Genomic DNA, 19,732 nt, shown 5'->3' on the forward strand with positions numbered 1-19,732 from the left:
CTGCTGCTCTCAGAGCCTGTGCCACACACACTGATCCCATGCTGACAGCCGGGCCTGTCCCTCCAACCTCACTTCTTGCTGGAATCATTCCATGTTTGCAGAAGAAAGAAAAAAGTGGCCTCACAATGTTCTCGCGTCATCGCAGATATGTACTTCTGTCTTCACTGTTAAAAACTAAATTCTTTGAGAGTCAAGTTTCTGCAGACCTCCTTTTTGCTTCCCTTTTGCAACTAACTCATCAAGGCACCAAATTTTCTGGATTCACAAACTGTTTTGGTTCACTGATTGTTTATATTATCTCTAATCAGAGCAGATAGTGACTAATATTTACCCTTTTCATATTCCTTTATTGTAACTCCCCAAACCTAACCCATACTTCTCAATCAACTTTCTTTATTGTAGAATAAATCTATTAGAAAATGTCCTCTGTCACTCGTCCATTTTTCTATCTGCTCAATTATTCCACAAATTTTTACTGTGTGGCCATTCGGCTGGGTGCTGAGCTTCTAGGGTGAGAGGAACCCACGTGATTCCTATTCTAGGAGGCCTCGGATCTTGTTGGGGACGAGAAATGGCTATTTTTCTGGTAAAACCAATATACAACTACATCTCACAAAGTCAGGAAAGTGCTGTGAAGGTGGCGAACAGATACAGAACAAGCAAGGGGTATATACCTGGTATGGGGCGGTCAGGGAAAGCCTGTCTGTCCAGCACTGAAACTGAGAATTAAAAGGAGCCCTCTGTATGAGCAGGAACCTCCAGGCACTGGAATGTTTCAAGGCTCCAGGTGGGAGATGGCTTGTCATTTCTGGGAACTGAAGGGAAAGCAGCGTGGCCAGCTCCTGGAAAGAGAGGGCTCAGAGTGGTCAGCTGAGACAAGGCCTGTAGGACTTGTTGCCCATGGAAGGAAGAAGTGATGATGGTATTTACATTCTAAGAAAATCATTTTCATTGCTATTTGGGAAATGGGTTATAGGGGTAAAATAGAACAGGAATGCTCACCAGAGGAAACTTACAATAGATGAGGGGAAAGATAATTGATTAGAACAGTGGCCGTGAGATGATATAAAACTGGATTCACAAACTGTTTTGGAAATAGACCCTGTTACTATCCACTGACTGGTTAGTTATGGGGATTAAGGGACAAGAAGCAATCAGGTATAGTTTCTAAATGTCTGACTGGAACCATTTGCCAAGACTGTGAAATCATAAGTTCGGTTTTAAGTGCCCATACATATCATTCCTATAGATGATCTTTACAGGGTTAGCAAAAATTCTAGTATTACTTTATTGCATATTCCCCCTTACCAATCTTGCAGAAACTTCTGGCATCTAGATAGCTTTCCCCATAGAGTAACTCTATTGTTGTATAATTTAAAGTCTTCCAGAAGTGCTTTCTTTGGGTCTTAAATATGTGATTTCCATAATGTGTATATCTCAAGGGTGCTGATTTCTTTTTTATTTACAGAATAAATGGTCAGCCAGCATATATAAATACTGGTTCGGATATAAAACTTGAAGTAACATCAACTAAGTAAATTATAGTTGTTGTTTTTTTTTGGATTTTCCCTGCATTCCTTAGAGATTTCCTTTGTAGCTCTGTTTTGTTTATTCTCCATTTTAATCCTTTAATACTTCATCCTTTTCTAAACTTCCCCTTATTACAGTGAGTTGTTTTTAAAGCTCTCCACTGTTGGTATTTCTCCCATATGTTTGAGTTTCTCTCTGGAGCTCTGGTATTTTCATTTTAATATTTCCTGATGTCCATCGTATGAGGTTTGTATGACTTGAAATAAAGTATTCCAAACAAGAAATACCATTATCTCCATTATTCTTAATGCATTTTTTGGTTAACATATCAAATAGTTTTTTTATTTTCTACCTTCAATTGAGATTATTAATTCAAATATGTTAGCTTCCAGTTAGGACTACATATTATTTCTCCAGTATGGCTAATTTATCAATCTTTTAGTCATTTTAGAAACACTGCTATTGTTATCTTTTACTTATATTATAATACTAGGGGCCTGGTGCACAAGATTCATGCACTTGGAGGGGGTTCCCTCAGCCCAGCTTGCCCCTCTTGCAGAGTGGGAGCACCATGATGGATTGCCCTGCAGAGGAAGGCCCCGCCCACCCACTGTAGTGCTATTGGCCCAGTAGCCTGGGCCTCCTTCTTTGGGGTGATTGATCTCAGAGCCGTCCCCCCTCCCCCCATCGTCCTGGGCCTCCCTCTGCTGGTTGATCATGGGGCAATGGCAGGGCCCCCGACCAATCCCATCGCACCTGCCTTGGCTGGCCTGGCACCAGTGTGTGTCTAGCTTGGTCGTCCAGACAGTTGTTCTGCTATTTGGCCATTCAGTTGATTTGCATTTTACGCTTTTGTTATTATAGATTCCACAAAGCAGTATTCCATTTGCTCTCCTACAATATATTGGGCTCTTTGTGTTTTGGAGTTTGAATGTGTTTATGAATGTGGTTGAACCCATTTGGAGCTCCCAGAGGATGTCAGCTGTTTGGGTTCTTACTACCATTTTTATTCAGTCATTCAGCATTGGACTAGGAGCTGTTCTAAGAATTTTGACGTATATCTTTTTAGAATCCACAACAACTTTATGGAAAAAGTAATTTCAGCCTTGTTTCTGGGGCAGGGCAGTAGTAGACTAGAAGGGTCAGGACTTGCTTTGGTTGCTCAATTTGTCCTATGGTAATAACGGCGTGTTTAAGTGTCTCCTTTGCAGTCAGAATGAAATGGAAAACATTTCATGAAGGATAGAACTGTATTCCACTCTAGGCTGTAAGGGGACTCTTGGGAGAATTCAAGTGTTATTAAAACTGATTGTGTAATACATTCTTAGGATTATTTCTAAAATTAAAAACTACCCAAAATGTTATAAAATGTTGGATAGCATTAGATAATTTTTGAATTTTCTATTTTGGACAGAAGAATACCATGTTGATTATGCCAATTTTTGGATGATGCTTCAGATAATTAAGTCTGGGAACAACTTTTGTATATTCTCCATGTCCTTAACAATAGCAACAGAAACTACCAGGATTTTTAGTTCTGCATGCAGATGGGTAAATATAAATTTAAAGGAGATAAAAACCATGAAATAGAATATTGTAATAAAAACTGTATATGAGTAAAATTCTTTAACTCTTGTTTCTAAAATTTGAATCTTCATTTAATTTTCAACTTCTCTTAAAATATTAAAAGAAAAATAGATTTTACCTAAAGCATTGTTAAACACCTACATGGACACACAAGCCTAAAGACTCACACACATAAATAGGTAACATTTTAAAAATGAGAAATACTGAAACACACACACACAAATAAAATAAAAATCACCTATATAATTAAACACATTTATAATGAATACATTTTAGAACATTTATTGAAGTATAATTTACATATCATAGATATCATTCATTTTAAGAGTATAGTTTGATGCATTTTAATAAATATATGGAGTTGTACAACCATCACCACAATCTAACATTAAAACATTTATATCAGACTCATCATGGCTTTTGAAGTCAACTCATCCCAGCCCCAAACAACCACTGATTTACTTTCTATATCTTTAAATTTGCTTTTTCTGGGCATTTCTTATAAATGAAGTTATGCATTATATGTTGTGTAGCTGGCTTCTTTCACCAATCATAATTTTTTGAAGTTGATTTATGGTGTGTCATGAATCATAACTTAGTTCCTTTCCATTGCTGAATATTTCCTAGTGCGTGTATGGATATACCACAGTGTAATTAGTGTAATAACCAACTTAAAAATATATATATACATATATTCAAGAACTGCCAAAAGTGGTTGCTTCTAGAGAAGGGAATGGGGGACAAAGGAATAAAGATGGGAGAAAGGTTTTTTTATTGTGTTATTTTACATAAGTTTAATTTTTAAAATTCAGGATTATATCTTTACCTTTTAAAGCAAAGTGAGGAATATCTTTCCCCAGCAATGAGTATAAAATAAGAGGTGAAAGCCCTGCACTCACCCCAGTCCCACTTTCTTGAAGGTATCCACTGTTAATATATTTTTGGCATCTCTCTGGTCAGGGGTGGGGAATGTCTGGCCCGCGGGCCACATAAGGCTTGCAAGATCATTTGGTCTGGCCCTGCCAAGGCAACCACAATCAGGACTTGAAATTCAATAAAATATGTTTTTATAGCAACATACATTTTTTTTTAAAAAAATCTTTATTATTTAAGGTGTTACATATGTGTCCTCAACATACATTTGTAGTAAGTAAATTATATTAATCGAATGATGTTATAAATATCCAAATGGCCATTGATAGGCAAAAGGTTCCCCATCCCTGCATAGTAATACGTAGACACACACATATGTATGCGTATATACATGTGTTCATGTCCCTGCATGTCTATACATCTGAGCAGTCCTATTTTATATTGCAAGAAAACTGGAAGCACAGGACTTAATATTTTAACCCCCAATTACCCACACGAAGAAAACCTGTCATACCTGCCTTTGTTTATACCTGCAGACTATTAATGGACTAATTGGCAAATCAATTCACAAGTTTACAAGTTGTTATGTGTAAATACAGTTTGAAAATGTTTAACCCATCCTCCGGGTCTGCGTGTCCTGGCAGGGTACTTCGGCTCGGCCTGCGAAGAGAAGGTGGACCCGTGCGCCTCATCGCCCTGCCAGAACAACGGGACCTGCTACGCCGACGGGGTGCGCTTTGGCTGCAGCTGCAGCGCCGGCTTCACCGGCCCCGCCTGTGCCCAGCTGGTGGACTTCTGCGCGCTCAGTCCCTGCGCTCACGGCACCTGCCGCAGCGTGGGCACCAGCTACAAGTGCCTCTGTGACCCAGGTGGGTACCAGCCGTCACCGTAGGTCCTTCACGCCCCAATCTCAGACTTCTGACTCTCGCTTGCACTGAGCAAATGCTGGTCTGCTGAATATGCTGACTTGTCCGTGTAATTGACCTCCACTCATTTATGACACACTTTTTTTGTAGACTTACTCTTGGCAGGGTTTGAAAAATACCCTTTCCCCTTTTTATGAGCACTTCACGATCGTAGAACAATAAAAAACACACACAAGTAAGCGAAATACAGAAAATTAAAAACAGGCCTGATCTTATAGCAGCTTAATTATCTTTTTAAACACTTTATTAAAGGTCATTCTACAGCTTTGGCTATATTGCATATCTTTTAATACTGGGTTCTTAGGTTAATGAGATATGTTTTTCTGTTTTAATGCACATAAAAAACCGAATGCTCTCTGTTCAGAATTTTATCCTCTAGTAAAATTCATACTCCATGCACAGTATGTTATAGCAACTGCAGCTGCCTGTGTGAATGTTCAAAAGTTCTATCACTTATTTTCCAGATGTGTTCTGCATTGTCCTGCTTTTTTGTGTGTGTGTGTGAGTTTTGATAATCAGAGTCATAATGGTTACTAGTCAGTCTTTGTCTGCACCGCCTTCTGGTGTGGTCTGAAAACAGCGCCTGCCCATTTTCTTTCCTCCGCTTCATTTCTGCCCGGGTCTCTATCCTTGCACTAGCTCGCTCTTTAGAATACTGCCAGCATGATTTCCCACGAGCATCCCTGACCCACCAGCACGGGAGGCCAATTCCCTGGTTTTACTTGACTCCTGGTCCTGCTCATGCAGTATTCTCCCATGGATACCTTCTCTTCTGTCTCCCATGTCACCTGAAAACTTCTGCTGGGGCTGAATCAGCTTTCCTTCCCTTGAGCTCCAGCTATCACCCAGTATCACTTGTCTTGTCTTTAAAACATCATATTTCTTATCTTTGTATGTGTCTTCCCCCCTGGGGTAAGAGGAAGTGTGTGTGTGTGTTTTAAATAATTAACTTATTTATTTAAATATATTTTTATTGATTTCAGAGAGGGAGAGAGGGAAAGAGAGATAGAAACATCAATGATGAGAGAGAATCATTGATCAGTTGCCTCCTACACAACCCCCCACTGGGGATCAAGCCGGCAACCTGGGCATGTGCCCTGACTAGGAATTAAACCATGACCTCCTGGTTCATAGGTCGATACTCAACCACTGAGCCATGCCAGTCTGCAGGAAGTGTGTTTTATTAGTAACCTTTATATAACAACTAGAGGCCTGGGGCACAAAATTCGTGCACTGGAGGGGGTCCCTCAGTCTTGCCAGCGCCCTCTCAACAAGACCAAAAGGCGGTTTCGTTTTCTCCTTCCCTTCTCCTCGGACTTCCTTTCTTAAATGTGGGAAAATTTCCCTTGTATTTTAGTTGGCTTATTTTTAAGCATTTAAACATAGTTACCCTATATAATAAAAGCATAGTATGCAAATTGTCCCCTGGCCTGGGAGGTCATCTGGGAGTTCAACCAGGGAATGGGGCTGGCTGGGAGAAGGGAGGGAGGCCCTGGCCAGTAGCTGTCAGCTTCTAGGGACCCTACCAATGCACAACTTTTGTGCACTGGTCCTCTAGTTTAATATAAAATGTTACTTAATATGCTTCAATATTATTAAGATGTTGTTTAACAATAATATATAAAGACAGGTTTCAGCTTGGGTGAGGAGGCTGACATAGTCCTAAATAGAAACTGTTCTGCTAGGGTTCTTCTCTCCATCCTAGGAGAAGTGGCCGAGGTGGGTAGAGGACCTCCCTCTGAGATCCCCAATTATTGACTGTTACCATAGGAAATTACCAGGACATCTTGGGGCTTCAGTTTTCATTTTCATAAATAACATCTTAAATGCTAGTCAATTCAATTACAGTTGGGTCCCAGATTAGATCTGGCTCAGGTTGTGACCATGTTCTTCTGTTGTGTGGGAGCATGGAGCACATTTTCTGGCATATGAGCTGTTCCCCATTATTTCCATCCATGGAGATTTCTCCTCAAGCTATGAGGTGGGAGGGGGTATCTCTTGTTTAAGTTCTTCTTTTCTGTCCTGCTGTTCTTTGCTCAAATTTCATTCATGTCCATTCAGAGCATTTAGCTTGGTACTAGCCAGTATCCAGCCTCTAAGTGGCCTTGAAAAGCTGAAGAAGCATGTATTTCATCTCATGATACCTTCTGGACTCTCATTGAGCTTGGGAGACAGAATTCCTTTCTGAGGGGTTGCTTCCTCCAATCATTAGGTGACATTATGTGAAAAAAGATATCTTAATATCTAATAAGAATTTACATTTTAGGAGGTGAAAATGAAAATACTCTGATCGTGAAATTTCTAGTCTTAATCTTTTGGAGCATGTAATTGCTTTCCTACTAGTTTGCATAACAGAAGACCCTTGTGAGAATAGGTGAAATGGGGTGTCTAGCTGAAGCGTGGCCAGCCTGATCACCTTCATCGAGAGCACACGGATCCCATTCCTAGAAAGGCAGCGGGTTGAAACCGTGCCAGCTTGATAATGAGTTGCCAGCTAACAAAATGTCATTTGAGTGACTGCAATCAGATCTGCCAGGTGCTTTATTTTTAAACCTCATTTTGAGCTTATTAGGCTGGGGATTTCGGATGCGATTTTAATATCAAATAATAAAACGTCAGCCCTGTGTAATCACTGAGATGTTATCTTTCAGTGATGCTGCTAAGTGACAGGCCACATGTACTCTAAAAATATAGCAAATTTAAATCTCTCAAAGGCTGGAAATAGTGAGAACGTGGAGCCCTGAAAACATTATGGGAGGCAGTGCTGCTGTGTAGAGAGTCACCCGCCAGCATGAAATCACCTGTGTAGGTGACAGCCATGTGTTTCATGGGTTCTTGGTATAATGGTGGCATTTGGAGATGCCATTTGGATGCTGACCAATACCAGAAGGAATCCCTGGTGAAGAGGGAGATGGTTTGCCTGGGTTCACTGGTCCTTGGCCCTGCCTAATACACTTGTTATTATTTTAACCTTATTCGTTGAATTAAATTAACCCTGACACTTAGAATGTGCCTTACGTTACTGTTGAAGGAATTTAAAATATACTCATTAGAGGATTTCTACATGGAAATATAAGTATCCTGTTTCCCCGAAAATAAGACAGTGTCTTATATTAATTTTTTTCTCCCAAAGTTGCGCTGGGTCTTATTTTCAGGGGATGTCTTATCTTTTCATGCACTAGGTCTTATTTTCGGAGGATGTCTTGTTTTTGGGGAAACACGGTATGTTCAGGAATTGTTACAGACTAGACTTGGGACAAGTTGCCCATTGTGTATCCATACGTATTCTTCTTCACTATAGGTCTTCCAGACTTTACAAGAAAGGAAGGTTAGACTTTTTTTTCCAAATGAAATTTTTTAAAAAGGAAACTGCACGATTTCGTGTACTGTTTTCTTTCTTTTTTTTCATATGCTCTACATGTGGGCTGCATTACTGGGATGTGAGGGCTAAAGGCACAGCTGGCATTTCTGCCTTCTGTTTAATGTAGACTTGATGCTATCAGCACTGTGATTAATGTCTGCTGGAAACAGAATCTAAGGTAAGACTTCAATGGTCAGAATTTTAATAGCCATTCAACGGCTATAAAGAAAAAAATACAACTGCAAAGATCTGAAGACATCTAGCTCACTAATGAATACCAATGGCATTTAGATTCTTGGATAAATACTGTGGACAACTGACACCTTTTATTAACCGGAAAACTTTGCCAGGTTTACTACAATGGAGCCAGTTCTCACATTTAACATGCTCTAGGAGGGGCCTGATCTGCATGTCGCGTTCTTCTTGAGAGGTGTAGCTCATATGGAATATATTGTCTCCTTTCCCCACATCCTAATCTTAGTACCAGGCCTTTCCTTTGTTATGTTCCAAACCATAGCAGCCCACCATCTGGATCCCAATTAGAAGCCTGTCTACCTAACCACAGCTGTCATAACTTTTCATAATCTGTACTTTCCCTAAGAAAAAGTTTAAATCTTCACATTGTTAAAGGTGAAGCCCCTCATATCTGGGAGCTTGTTGGACATTCACAGGCAGGCCTTGGAGTTGTTGGTTCTGTGCTCACAGCCTGGCATTGTGTCTCCTGTTGGACATAAGGATGTAAGCATTCACATACAACATTGGCATCAGCCATGGTCACGAGTAGGCCATAACCAAGTGAGACAAACAAGGCCATTTCATAATTTTGTCTAAGTACAGATAAAAATAAAATACTAAACATCTCCTGCTTCCATAAATAAATCAATGGCCAGCTGCATCTTCACCAATTGCAGCTTCAGTCTTGCTCTGCCTGCCCTCTCTATAGTTAAGACTTGAGATACCTAAGTGTAGAAATGCTACATCCTGATGGTGTTCTGAACTTCTTCCATGACCATTCTTCCTCTCCATTATGTTTAGAATCTAGTTATGGGGGGCATTTATGGGGGACCTATGATATTCACCTTGTTAAGGCTAGTGACCCGAGGGATTAATCCGAGGGATCGAAGGACACTGGTAATGAGTCAAGGGCACTGGCTGGTGCAGCATACGGAATTTTTATGAGATTCCTGACATTAAAAATCTTTTCACAAGGCTGCTCACTTAACCTTGCTTTAAATGGCTCATCCATATGTATGAAAGTGTTAATGAACTTGCCTTTAATTAGAAGGGATTTCTGTTTCCTCTGCTCCTGGCTTCCCCTTAAAATTCAAATAGTTCAAAACACATTCTTGACTGAACAGTTGTTGTAAAGGTATGAAATTTACCTACTGGCAGCAGGATGTAGCACAGTCTGTGAGCAAATCATTTCACATCATCTTAGCTGGAAGGAAGGTCAGAAATGGCAACTGTTATCCATTGATGTCACTAACCAGAACATTTCTGAGGACGGCTCTGTTTGAAGCACTAGGCAGTGACTAAATTTGGGAAATTCTCATTAAGCTCATGGCTGTGGAGGTCATGTGGGGACTTATTTAAAACTATTTTGTGACTAAGCTACTGCCTCTTATTTTGTTCTTTGGTTGAAAATTATGATCCTGTGGCTAACATTTTTCACGCATCTGGAATTGAGACCTGAAATTTGGCATGCCTTGCCTTCTCCCCAGGTGTGATGGAAAGGGGCCCGGGCTTAGAGTTAAGAAGAGCTGAACTTAAGTCCCAGCTTTATCACTGAATAGCCATGCAATTGGCCTCTGTTAGTCTTGGTTTTTCTTTTTTCTTTCTTTCTTTCTTTCTTTTTTTTTAAATGGGGATAAATGTAACAAAGCTCAAGTGAGATGATGCATGTGATCATGCCCTTCAGAATCTCTAAGAGGATGATGCCAATGAAAGATACTCCCCTTTTCCTGGGAAGACCATTGAGAAATTATTAAATATGTGCTCTGATTCTTCTCTTGTGAGGTTAAAGTTTGAAGTTGGACTAAAGGTGGGATCAATTTTCATGGCCATGCCAGGCATTCTTGAATAATGAGTCCAGGTCCTACTTCTTATGGGATTAAAGGATTGTTCACTGCCTTGGCCCTTATGATTGATAAATATTTCAGTGCCAGGAGCCGGGCAGAGCTCTTTAACTGAATGGCTCTCAAATCCCTAGAATTCTTGTGAAGTGGGATGCAAGGTTGTTGGATTCCTCCACCCATAACTTCAGAGCTAGTTAAGCATGAAGCTGGGCTGGGATCTGGAGCTTCTGTTATGTTAGAGTCAATAGGAAATGAGGTCAAATTGTGACCCTGACTCCCAGTTGTGAATAGCTGACTGAAAAATGAAACATTTTACCAGATTTCTAAGTGGTTCTTGTCTGAATAGCCACCTTCAATGAACCCATTAAATTGAGATTCATCAAAACGTTGATTTAGCTCTGTTGACCCAGGTAATGCACTTTATCCATGCTAGCATCACCCCGAGTAGCTTCCATCTATGAGAACTTCCTACATCGAAACTGTGCTAAGTCCTTGACAAACATTTTCTTTTACTTAACCCAGATAATAGTATTGCTATTGAAGGAGGTGGAGGTGATAAAACCCCCAGTGTAACCTAGGTCTGCTTGATAATAAAGCTCTTAACCAATAGGCTAGACTTAGTAGGAGCCTAGTTGTGGCCCCCAAGTTAATGTGTGATCCTGGACGCTTACTTATGCTTGAGCCAATCACAAGAAAAAGCTTCTAGACTCCCCTTACCTTAGCACAGCTCTTTTCAAAATGCCTTTGAGGTGTCTATGTGGACACCTCAAAGGCATTTTGAAAAGTGGCCTTGGCTGTAATCCTAAGAGTGGCTCTTGACCAATAGTTTCTTACTTCTCAGCACAGAGAAGCACAATGCTGACTTCCAAGGAAATTGAACTGCCTGGCAGTAGGGGGCCCTCTTCTGCTTTTGTTTTATTGCAGATTCAACTGCTTCAGAATTGATGCTGAGGGCAACCTGTGACTGAAACTTACAGTTTCATTTGACTTGGTGTCTGCTGTATGCACCCAGTTAAAGAAACTTCTCTTCCTGTGACTCAAATAAGAAATAACGGGCACAGCCACATGACGCATCACCTTAGACAGTCTCTCTCTCTCTCTCTCTCTCTCTCTCTCTCTCTCTCTCTCTCGTCTTTTTTTTGTTAATCCTCACCTGATATTTTTCCCATTGATTTTTAGAGAGAGTGGAAGAGAGGGAGGGAATTGGGTGAAGGGAAGAAAAAGAGAAAGGGGGAGGGTGGAGAAACATTGACCTGAGAGAGACATATTGATTGGTTGTCTCCTGTGCATGCCCCAGACCAGGGTGGGGTTCAAATCTTGACTAGGAATTGAACCCACAACGCTTCAGAGCCTGGGCAGATTCTCTACCCAATGAGAAACACTGACCAGGTTGGCAGTCTTTTTTGATGGGTGCTTTCCACTCTGGAGTCCCCAATGCCTAGTAGCAATTTGATCTTTTTTAAAAAATATTTATTTTAAAACCACCTGGGTCTCTGAAAGCCTCCCATGTTGATTATTGCATTGTATTGATGGACTCCTTTGTTGCTGTTTCTTTTTACCTGGCACTGGTGACATCCCTGAACTATTCTTTCCTCTTCATATGTAACTTTTGTAATTCTTTTTAGTTCACATCCTTGAGATAACTCTGATGTCCTCCCCTTTCAACATGACTCCTTTGCACAGGACTAGCTCAGTGTCAATGGGCCTCACAACCCTGGGGCTGGAAACCCTATGACAATGTGCTGTTCCAGGTGATGTCTGAGCTGTATTGTGACTGGGGGTGACACGCACCCTGAGTTCCAATTAGACAACAGATAATGAGATTTGTCTGCATGTTCTACTTTTCTTCTGACCTGCTAGCCTTCAATGTGCTTTGGGTTCTTCATTGACTCAGCTTTGTATAAAAACCTGGGGACAGTGCCCTGCATTTCTTCCATTTCTAAAATCACAGCCGTTAATTTTCAATTTGAAAGTAAATGATGAAAGTTGCTTCATATACTGAGTGGTTTTACAAAATTGCCTCAGTTTTCATGAAGATTCAGAGCTCTTAGCTTTATCTGAGTGGATTGATAGGCAACCTCTTTTTTAGTTCCAGGACATTGTCACTTCAAAGCACTTATTGCTTTTGTAGAACAGCATGTCCTTTTGTGTGTAATGAAGGACCTTCTTATACAGTGTCACACTGTTCCACTAAAAACCCCATTTTATTTGATAGGGGTTGCCTGGGCGGATGCTTAGCTGTTTGGACTGTAGTCTTAGTGATATGTTGATAATTACCAGGGTCATGTTTCATTTTTTTTCTTCTACCAGATAGTTTCTAATGATATAGATCAGAATAAAGGTCCCAAGTCATTGGTAAATGTCTATTTTAGGTTGGCTAAGCCCAACTGAAAGCAAGAAATGTATAGTGCCTGGCTGTATGATTTTGGGATAATTCTCCTTTATTCACCATCACCTAAAAATACATTTCCTTCTAGTTCTATGATGCCTACAAGTTTATATCTTTGGCTTTATTCCTTTAGGTTAGGCATTGTCTCTTGTAATTAAACCTTCATATATCAGTTAGTTCTTCCTATAACAAACCACTTCAAACTTAGTGGCTTGATATGACCATTTATTGCTTATAATTCTATGGTTATTTTCTAATAATAACCATTATATTCTAATTTATTTAGGCATGGCTTTACTGGACTATCTCTTCTCTGCTCCATGTGGTGTTAGGCATATTCACTTACACCTTTGTAGTCAGCTAGATGCTGACTGGTCCTGGATGGCCTCACTCGCGTGCCTGGTAGTTGGCTGGAGTGATGGGAAAACTGGGCCATGCATCTCTCATCATCTAGCAGATCAGTCTGGACTTCTTCACAATGAAGCTGGGTTCCAAAAACAGCAAGAAAGGATAAGAACCAATACATATACTTTAAAAAATATATATATATATATTTTATTGATTTTTTTACGGAGAGTAAGAGAGAGGGACAGAGAGTTTGAAACATCGATGAGAGAGAAACATCGACCAGCTGCCTCCTGCACCACCCCCCCCCCCCACCGGGGATGTGCCTGCAACCAAGGTACATGCCCTTGACCAGAATCAAACCCGGGACCCTTCAGTCCGCAAGCCGACACTCTATCCACTGAGCCAAACCGGTTTCGGCTCAATACATATACTTTAAAAATATATATTGTTATTGATTTCAGAGAGGAAGGGAAAGAGAGAAAAATAGAAACATCAATGATGAGATAGAATCATTGAAATGCTGCCTTCTGCAGGCCCCACACTGGGATTGAGCCCACAACCCAGGCATATGCCCTGACTGGGAATAGAACCATGACCTCCTGGTTCATAGCTCGGCACTCAACCACTGAGCCACACTCTTTTCAAAGATGCTTCTTTTTTTATGTTTGCTACTGTCTCATTGTCATAAACAAGTCACAGGGCAAGCCCATAGGCTCTGTTTCTTGATGGGAAGAGCTACAAAGAATTTGTGGCCATTTTTTTCCAGTCTACCATAATTTAAAACTTAAATATGTAAAGAATGTAAATAAGTTTGTGTATACACATGCGCGTGCACACACACACACATGCATATGTACAAATACGAGAGATCGAGAAGGAAAGTTGAAAAACATAAAGTATATAGGCATCAATTGCTTGAGGGAAAAGAGATGAGGCCACACTGTACTTGCTGCTCAAGTGATAAGGAATGTCTGTGAGTCAACAGCTTTTCTCACTTCATAAAATTCTGTGTAATTGAACCTCACCCCTGCTTATTTCAAGGAAGTTTTATTTTCTACTTTAGATTATTAATGTACATATTATGCTAGGATCTTAAGTCAACAAACAAAACACACACTTTTGATTTTCCACTGCATTATGACCTCTTAAATGAAGATATGTTTCATTTTTAGGCATCTTTAATATTTATTCAGTAGAAGCAATAGGATGAGAATCTGGGATTTACTTGAATACTTGGGTTCTGACTCCAATTTATTTGCACTTTGAAATTTTCTTTGCAATGCAGTTGCCTCAAGGTGCAGTTCCGGTAGTTAATTTTAGCTTTAGCTGAAGTCCTGATGGAGTCAGCTTCAGTCCTTATGAGTTTGCAGCCTTCAGGGATGGTTGCCAAGTGGGAGATAGGTGCTTCTAAAAATGTTCCCGAGTGACTATGAGAACTTTGCTTGGTGTTTAACAATCTTTAGGATTCAGCGTATTTCCTTGAGAATGGCAATGGCTAATAGGGAGTTAGAGGATTGCATTTTTGCATTGTGCCTTTGAATGTCCCCTACTTGATATGAGGGTGATATGAGGGTGAAAATACCCCACTCCCTGCCCCAGGGGAAGGGGAATTATCTATGGTCTGCATTGCATATTCCATGCACAAAAATTTTCTGGAAAAAAAGCAATCACAATGTTTTGTCTTCCATCACGCAAGTCCTTTGGTACCAAACTATGTATCCACGAGGATGCCTTTTGTCACTAGAAAACAGCACAATTTTGTTAGATCACATTTCTCGATTGTTGGTTTGTAAAATTTATTATTGCATATTGTCTATTATTTCAAAAATTAAAAAATTCCAGCTTTATTGAGAAACAATTGACATGTAACATTATTAAGGTGTATAATATGTTGATTTGATATACTTATATATTGCAAAATGATTACCACCAAAGTACTAATTAACATTTTCATAGTTACCACTTGTTTTCTGTGGTGAGAACATTTAAGATTACAATCTTTTTAAAAACATATATTTTATTGATATTTTACAGAGAGGAAGGGAGAGAGATAGAAAGTTAGAAACATCAATGAGAGTCATCGATCAGCTGCCTCTTGCACGCCCCCTACTTGGGATGTGCCCGCAACCAAGGTATATGCCCTTGATCGGATTCAAACCTGGGACCCTTGAGTCCGCAGGCTGACGCTCTATCCACTGAGTCAAACCAGTTTTGGCTAAGATTACAATCTTGGCAGTCTTCTAGTATGTAATACAATATTATTAGTTATAATCACCATTCTGTACATTAGACCCCCAGAACTTACTCATCTTAAAACTGTAAGTTTGTACTCTTTGACCAGCATCTCCCCATTTCCCCCACTGCCAGCCCCTGGTCACCAACATTCTATTCTGTGTTACTATGAATTGTCTGTGTTCCTTTCTGCTGAATGCTCTTACTGTGGGCCAGGGAAGCTGGATCATAGAAGTGAAGAAAACTATGCTCACCAATCTGAATTTAAGCTTATTTCTTCTCATTCTGAGTGGGAATGCATGACTCGCAGTCACACAGGGAGGACTATAAATGTCACTTCCATGCCCTTACGTTTCCTCATTTTGGCCTTTTCTGATTTGGTATTTGCTGTCATCTTGAGATTTCTATGCATTCCTTTCCCTCCTTAAGCAAACTCTACCCAAAAGGAGTGCAATTTCATTTAGTCCATGTGTCTGTGGCTGGCAGGCCCTTTGTGTGCTTCACTGTTGGTTTGTTTCTATGCCTGTGACGGGTACATGTTCTGACTGCTTGTTTTACTATTGGTTTGTTGATATGCTGAGGGGAAGCCATAGCTATTAAAAACATTCCCATGCCAGCCCTGGGTAGCTCAGATGGTTAGTGTCATTCCCATACACCAAGATTGTGGTTTCAATCCCTGGTTCAGGGCACATAGAAAAAACAACCAATGAATGCATAAATAAGTGAAACAGCAAATCGCAAATCTCTCTCTCTCTCTCTCTCTCTCTCTCTCTCTCTCTCTCTCTCTCTCTCTCTCTCTTTCTCTCTTTCTCCCCCCCTTCCTCTCTCTCTTATAAAAACAACCACCCACACATGACCATTCCATATTCAGCACTTGCTATAGGTACCCTGTTTCCCTGAAAATAAGACAGTGTCTTATATTAATTTTTGCTCCCAAAGATGCGCTAGGTCTTATTTTCAGGGGATGTCTTATTTTTCCATGAAGAAGAATATGGTATACATTTATTGTTAAATGAAAATAAAGGAAATTTATTACCTGTATACGGTATGGTAGTACGGTAGTTGTCAACACAAACCAGACAAACTGTGAATCCTACAGTATCAAGAATTTACTCATTTATTCAATGACAATCATGTCATCATCTTCTGGAACATCATCATAACAATCCAATTCCTGAATTTCATGGTGAATTTCTTGTGACTCCATTTCTTTCAGAATCAGTGGACCAAATCTCTCATGTTTAGCCTAGGGGGGTCTTATTTTCGGGGGGATGCCTTATATTTCACTCAGAAGGAAACCTGTAAGTAGGTCTTATTTTCGGAGGATGTCTTATTTTCGGGGAAACATGGTAATTGCTACCATTTCCCTGCATCAGAAGTTGTGGGAGATGTTGCATTCTTTGCTAATCTGTAGCTCAGATTTAAGTGTGCATCATAATCTGGTAGAGGGTAATTAAAATCTGAGTTTTAGGCCCCGCCCACAGTTTCTGATTCAGTAGGTCTCACATAGGGCCTGGGGACTTGCATTTCTAACAAGTTCCCTGGTGATGCTGTTGCTACTGGTCCACAGGTCCCACTGTGAGACCCACTGGTCTAGTGGGATGAACACAGACACAAGCCCTTTTGGAGGGCAAACACTTCAAAAGAACATGCTGTGATAACTGGATAAGGGGTAATTAAAATCAAATTTAACCAATGGTTTGTAAAATAACTTAAAGGAATGACATATTTTGGAACTTTTTTTTCTCTTTCTCTCAAAAGTGCTGTAATAGAATATTAAACTCTGATTTTGCCCCAATCCTCTTCTGTTGCTTGTGGTGGGCTCTTTGTCCAGGTAGATGCGTTTTATACTGAAAACCCCTAGAATGTAAGGGCTCTAACTTATATTTTCTTTTCCAAATCTGCTCATCATCCTTCTTACCTTGACTATAACCCAAACCAGTTTCCCATGTATATATACTAGTAAACATGCTAATCAATTGAGCTTATGGGATTATTTCATTAAAGCATCTTATTGTTTATAAGTAAGCACACATACCACAATAATCTTTAAAATCAACTTGTAAAATATTATCTTGTCACACTTAATCTTGAATCTGGGTGCTTTTGTTATGATGTTGCAAGCACTTGCATTTTTAAATGTAATTTTTATAGAGTTAGTAAGGAAAATAGACTTTCTTATAATGGAAAATTTTAACTGCAGCTTAGAGGTAAATTTGTTTGTAAGCCATAAGCAAATATATGAATGATAAGTTTTATTATTAAAGCAAATGACATTTCTTCTTTACGTATTTGCATTCTGGTGCTCTATAGTTCCCTTGTGTAAAACAAATCCTTATATTTAAATACATCTATCTTTTGTTAAACACTTGAGTAACCTTTTCTTTCCCTTTCTTTTAGCCGGTATAGATCATAGGTAGAATCCACCCTCTAGTGGCCAAAAGAATCATGAAAAAAGGACATTTATAAGACAAGGCTAAAAAGTCCTATGAAGAGATTGATTTTTTTCCTTTGGCTCAACCTTGTTCTGGAGGCAAATGCAGTTGGCATTTTACATTTGTTTGGATGATCATTTGGCATCTCCTTCCTTTAAATGGCCCCAGTAGAGGCACTGTGTCTGTTTTTGCACAGCCTCCGAGCCCCAGTGATGAGTGCAGTGCCTGGCACATAGTGGGTGTTTAACAACTATTTGCTGAATTAAAGAATGAATTGATGGATGAGGCAAACAGCAGACCCAGGAATCGCCAGCCTTCCCTCATGACTAGTGAAGGCAGTGATAGAGAACCATCGCCTGAACACTTGGGATAGGACTTAGAATCAGTTCTCCATTATTCACCCATCCTTTCAGCAGCCCAGGGAAGTGAGTGAAATTTGTAGATGGCTCAGTTGGAGAACCTAAAACTTTATTTTAGCCTCTATTTTACTCTCCTTTCAACTTAATGTTTATGAGAACCACAACAATGGAAATATTGACTGATTTGGGTCATTTCACAGATATTTCCTCTCTGGCCACAATGCCCCTCACAATGAAAGGATAAGAAATTAGGGAGCAAAAGAAGCAACATCAGCAATCACCATTCCGCACATACCAGCTAATGCTCTGTGTTCATTTGCACAGCTTCCTCATGTCCATAGGTGGTCTCTCTATTTGTGTGTGTGTGTGTGTGTGTGTGTGTGTGTGTGTGTGTGTGTGTGTATAACAGGAGAGTGTAGTTATCCCACAGAAGCCGGGAAGATCTCACTCAGTACACAGGTCAATTTAGAGCAGAGCATCTGCATGCTTGATAGATTTTTTCCCCTGTTCTTATAAACAATTCCTATTGTGAACACACCAGCAAAGAGACAGAATGCGATGGACACACACACACACACACACACACACACACACACACACACAGTTTCCTCTGCAGCAAAACTGTCTGTTCAGTAAAATGAATGTGCTGCCTGGGACAGTCCAGTTCTGAAGGGCTCTGTGGCAATCAGTGAGTTTAGCCAGAATTTGGAAGCTCACAGACAATCACAGTATTATAATAGCACTATTTTCTCATTGTCCACTTTAACTACTATGGGTGAGGTGTTTGGAAGACTTGGTTTCCTGGGGACTGGCCTAGACTTGAATCAGGGAGTCTTGGGTTCTCACATTTATCCATTCAACCTGAAATGAGGGAACCATCTGTGGAGATGCAACACAGTCTTAAAGATAATGCTCCCCCTTTCTCCACTCATTGGATCTTAAAGTGAAACAGCAAAAAAACTCACCAAACAAAACTCCCCAAATGCTTCACATTCACTCTCTCCTTGAATTAGGTCTGTGCTAGGGGAGTGAGAAGCCTGGCCTGGACACACACACACACACACCAGTGTTTTTGGAAGGTCCTTCTAGCTTGCTTTTCCTGAGCCAGTGGGAAGTGCAGGGAGGCCCCTGGGGTGATACAAATATGACTTGTCCCAATTTGTCACCCAGAGTGTGAAAGCCATCTGGTTAGAGTTACAGTCATGAAGTTTGGGGTTTTTCAGAGTGGGATGTGATGGATGAAGGACAGAAGGGCTCTCGAATAAACCCAGTGTGGGGCAAGACAACAATGGTGTTGTCTTGGGACAGTGTTGAGAAGTTAGAGATCAAGGGCCTCTTGAAACCTGGAGGCAGCAGTCTGTACTACTTGGTCATGGTGGTCCTACCACACTAATCCTCTTGGTAATGCATTTGGGGGACAACCTAGGACAGTAGGAAGAACACACAGGATCAACTGTGTGGCCTTGAGCACTTTTTTTTTTTTTTCCATTCTGACTCTTAATGCCTCATGTATAAATCGGGACTAGTCATGGCTATGATTTTGTCATGGGGATTAAACAAGTTAACACACACAAAAGACATGATATAAGCAGATGCTGCTAACCTGTTTGAAGTCCT

General features: G+C 40.3%; 1 protein-coding gene across 1 annotated transcript in view; it reads left to right on the forward strand.

The window, feature by feature from the left end:
• The window catches only part of DNER (delta/notch like EGF repeat containing), a 214,956-nt gene that overhangs the window by 155,358 nt on the left and 39,866 nt on the right, over positions 1-19,732 (forward strand). The window contains exon 8 of the mRNA XM_084891823.1: positions 4,635-4,859. Coding sequence (XP_084747949.1) covers positions 4,635-4,859 — 225 coding nt within the window. The remainder of the gene's footprint in view (positions 1-4,634; positions 4,860-19,732) is intronic.

This window comes from Pipistrellus hanaki (genome assembly GCF_964339955.1).
Source record: "Pipistrellus hanaki genome assembly, chromosome: 8".
Lineage (NCBI taxonomy): Eukaryota > Metazoa > Chordata > Mammalia > Chiroptera > Vespertilionidae > Pipistrellus > Pipistrellus hanaki.